This window comes from Plasmodium reichenowi, chromosome 12 (assembly GCF_001601855.1).
Source record: "Plasmodium reichenowi strain SY57 chromosome 12, whole genome shotgun sequence".
NCBI classification, from domain to species: Eukaryota; Apicomplexa; class Aconoidasida; order Haemosporida; family Plasmodiidae; genus Plasmodium; species Plasmodium reichenowi.
Window position 1 is genome coordinate 1,157,592 of NC_033657.1, and position 4,657 is coordinate 1,162,248.

General features: G+C 17.2%; 1 protein-coding gene across 1 annotated transcript; it reads left to right on the forward strand.

Moving 5' to 3' along the window:
* Nucleotides 1–316: 316 nt before the first annotated feature.
* PRSY57_1230300 (hypothetical protein) lies at nucleotides 317–3,980 on the forward strand (the record flags this gene model as incomplete). Its single annotated transcript, XM_012908722.2, has 8 exons — nucleotides 317–331; nucleotides 449–508; nucleotides 633–752; nucleotides 829–890; nucleotides 1,003–1,052; nucleotides 1,131–1,237; nucleotides 1,348–1,660; nucleotides 1,834–3,980. 8 exons carry the CDS (start codon nucleotides 317–319, stop codon nucleotides 3,978–3,980), a joined length of 2,874 nt encoding a protein of 957 aa, XP_012764176.2.
* Nucleotides 3,981–4,657: the final 677 nt, after the last annotated feature.

Consider the following 4,657-nt stretch of genomic DNA (forward strand, 5'->3'; position numbering starts at 1 on the left):
TTAATAAAAATATATTTTTTTAAAAAATTTTTTTTTATAAAATTTTAAAAATATATTTTATTTTTTTTTTTTTTTTTTTTTTTTTTTTTTATATATAACTGCGTATTTTGTTTTTTGTTATTATTTTTTTTATAAATGAATTATATATAATACATAATATTAATATATGTATTTATGTTGTGGACAAAATATATATATATATATATATATATTTTTTCGTTAAGTATTAAAATAATTTTATATATGATATATTTCTTTAAATATACTTTACTATTATCCCTTTCTTATTAAATTGTTTCTAAAAAAAAAAAAAAAAATGAGCATTTGTCAAGTAATAAATTCATAAAGAATTATATGAATAAATATAAATAAATAAATAAATATATATATATATATATATATATTATACTTATCAATTTTTATCATTTTATTTTTTATTATAATTCAGTTTCCTATAAGCAATTCAAAGGGAATATGCTATAGGCAAAGAACTACAGAATGTGTCAAAGTAAAATATATATATATATATTTTTTTTTTTATATTTTTATACTTATATTTATGTACCACCACCACCCCTTCATATAAATACTTTTATATTAATTTTGTATCTATTAATATCTCTTGTTCTTAGGAAAATAATGGAATAACTAAATTTTTTTTAAAAGATTTAATAAAAGAATCATCTTTAAAAAATGAGGATGTAACAAAAAAGGATATAGAAGATAAAGAAAAAAAAAATGTCCAGCAAAATGTAAAATAATATAAGTTGTAAAAGAAAAAAAAAAAAAAAAAAAAAAATTAAAATATTTAATTTTATATTAATATAGGAAAAAAATCAATCATTTAATGTGTCCTATACTTGGGAAACTGATGCAATAAGCGGGTTGAGGTATATTTGTAGATATATATATATATATAATATAATATAACAACCTTTTACAAATAAAATTTTTTCATATGGAAATAAAAAATTTGCGTATATTTATTATTACCTTTTTAAGGTTTATAAATGTTTTGAACAAAAAGGACAAAAAAAAATTAGGCTTTCAATGTAAATAAATAAATAAAAAATATATAAAATATACATATATAATACATACATATATATATATATATATTATTTTTTAAGGCATATATTGTAGAGATAGACAACTTTTTAAAAAAAAAAGTAGTGTATTATATCACATGGTTACCTTTAATCATGGTTTAAAAAATAGTGTCATAGATGAATTAAAGGTTCACATACATAATAGTTGTAACATATATGTATATATATATATATATATATTTATATTTATATTTATATTTATGTTTATATTTTATTATTTTTTTTTATTTTTGAAAAGATTAACGAAAGAACTTCAGATGATCGATTAAAATTTATAAACAATTTTAACACGGAAAAACAAATAACAATAGAAAAAGAAAATATCGTTGAAAAAAATGTTACAAAAGATTATAATTTAATTAAACTTGAAATAGAATTTGTGTCAACGATGAATTTATTAACATTTGAAGAATTAAAAGAACTGTTTTTATTTTTTTTTCCTGAACAAGTAATGTCAATTGATGAAAATATAATTAAAGAAAATATTATTGAAAAATTTTTACTAAACATAAATTCCTTATCAGAAAATTATTCTAGAATAATCGAAAAGGGTATATTAAAAACATGAAATTTATAGAGACCCTTATAAATAAATATAATATATATATATATATATATATATATATATATATATTTATTTATTTATTTATATTTATGTTTATATTTATGCTTATGTTTTTATATATGTGTATACTATTGTATACTTTTACACTTTCCTTTTTAGAGTATCATGTGCCTGATTATAGTAAAGATTTAAATCTTATCACATTAAGTGAATATTTAAACGATTTAAGAAATGTAAAATTAGAAAAAAAAACTAATTTTTATTGTGAAGAAAGTGTGGATAGTGAGCTAGCCATTAATGAAACGATGACTAGCCAAAATAAAGAACGTGAAGAAAAAAAAATGTGTGCAAATCAGGAAAAAGATATAGTAGAAACAAGCAGTGAAAATATTTTGTCTAAGGATATTACAGAAGAACAGAAGGTATATATAAGTGAAGAAAATAGGAATGATAAAATAAATGAAGAAGATCAAGTACAAATAAAAAGTGTAGAAAAAAAAGATAATGCTCCTATTGTTGATGCAAAAAATATGAACAATCTTGTAATTGAACAAAATATTGAGAACGTCATTGGGGAAGAGAAAAAAAAACGAAAAAGAAAAGAAAAAATAAACATCGATGAAAATAAGCATATATTGATAAATATAAATGATTATAACATTCTTAGGCATGATGATCAATTATTTATTAGTTTAACAGCAAATAAGAACAAGCCTCAAAAAGAAAAAACAATTATAGGCAAGGAAAATTTTTTCATAATAAATAATAATATTAGTAATGATGAAATGAATAAACAGGATAACAATAATGAGAACATACATACTACAACTACTAGTAATATTAATGATAATAATAGTACTAAAAGTAACAATAATAAAAATAATTTTCATAATATTTATAATTCTGCAAGTAGTAATAATTATTATGAACATGTTAAAAATGGGAACGGCTCTTATAATAGTAATATTCATACAAACTCAAATAATAATAACCTTTTACAAAAAATAAACGCTGAACAATATATGATAATTGATCATAATAATAATAATAATAATTATTATAATGAAAATAAAAAGAAACATACTATGAATATTTTATTAAACTTGAACAATAAGGAGAAAAAAAAACGATCACGAAACGAAGGAAGTAAAGAGACAAAAATGAATGTATGTAAAAAAGTAAGAAATATGAAAAACAAAAATAATTTGGATATACATTTTTTATATGAAAAAACGAATGAAAATAATGTGGACAATCAAAATAAAAATGAACATTTGTATGAACAAAAATTAATTAATTATGAATCCATAATAGGGATAGATGATATCACAGAAAATAATGGTTTAAAAGATGAGCATAACTCAATATCTTCAATTCCAAATTATAACATTATTAGTACAACCTCCAATACATGTGATATGAATGAAGAGTTTTATAACAATATGAATATAAATATAAATAGGTGTTTATATAAACAAACTATCACCAACAAGAACAACAAGGACGACAATAATAATAATGATAATAATATTATAAATGTAGATGAAACTAAAGAACAAGGTAATATTAAAGATTCATATAATACAAAAAATAATGAAGAAGACACAAATATTCTTAATAATATACATAATGATAATAAAATACAAAGAATACAGATACAGGTAGATGATGACCTAAAAGATAATAAAAAGAACATTTCTGAAAAAAATGTGGAAGAATCCGTTTTGACTTGTTCACAAAATAAAACTGTTAAAATGGTTAATTATAAAGATATAAATATGATCGATAAAAGCAGAAACAAAAGCGTTATTAAAAAAAAAGAAATTAACAATAAAAATATTCTAAAAAATATAACAAAGATAAATACATTAAATAGTAACACAAAAGGGAAAAAAAAAAAAAAAGCAAATATAATTGAGACACAAAAAGATAATATTTTAAAAAAAAAATTTTCTTATAAAATTACTACTGATAAAGAAAAGAAAAGAATTATTAATTATAATAAAAGAAATAATAGAAGAAAGAATATTATAAAAACAACAGGTTCGATCAATAATTATTATAAAAATCAACATATAGATAATATTATTAATAAAAAAAAAAATATAACGCTATACAATAAGAAAAACAAACAAACTAATATTATCCACAAAAAATGTTATAAAAAGGTAAATAAACATATATGCACTTCTTCAATTAAAGAAATTAAACAATTATGTAATTTATCTAATGAAAATATAATTCCACATAATGAAAATTTGTCATGCACACGTTCATATAGATTATCAAGATATATAAAAACATAAAATATTACATTTGTTAAATAAAATGTTATACATAAATTATAAATATATATATATATTATAAACATAATATATTTGAAGATTCAAAATAAAAAAATAACAATTCATATATATATAATATATATATTCAATATATAAAAGAAAATATGCGAATTATAATGATTACATATTTTAATTTTTTTTTTTATTTTCTTTTCATTTTTTTTTATTTTTTTTATTTATTTTTTTTTTTTAAATTACACATTGAAAAAAAATATATTTTTTAAAGATTAGTAATTCAAAAAAAAATATATCTAATGTATATAAAATATATACCTTCATATTTCTCTTATATATGCCATATATATTTAATAGCGTGAAAATTTTTAAATATTGTACTATTTATTTTTAGCATTTTCCTTAGAATTTATATTTATATATATTATTATATATATATATATATATATATATATATATATATATATACATATAAATATATATAAATATATTATTTATTTATATAAATATATATTAAGAAATAATACTAAAAATTAAAATGAAATTATTTATAATTTTTACATATATATAAAATAATAAATTTATATATTATATATAATATATAACATTGTTTTGCATGTAAATATTCAATTTTTTTTTTTTTTTTTTTTTTTTTTTTTTTTTTTTTTTTTTTTTTTTTTTTT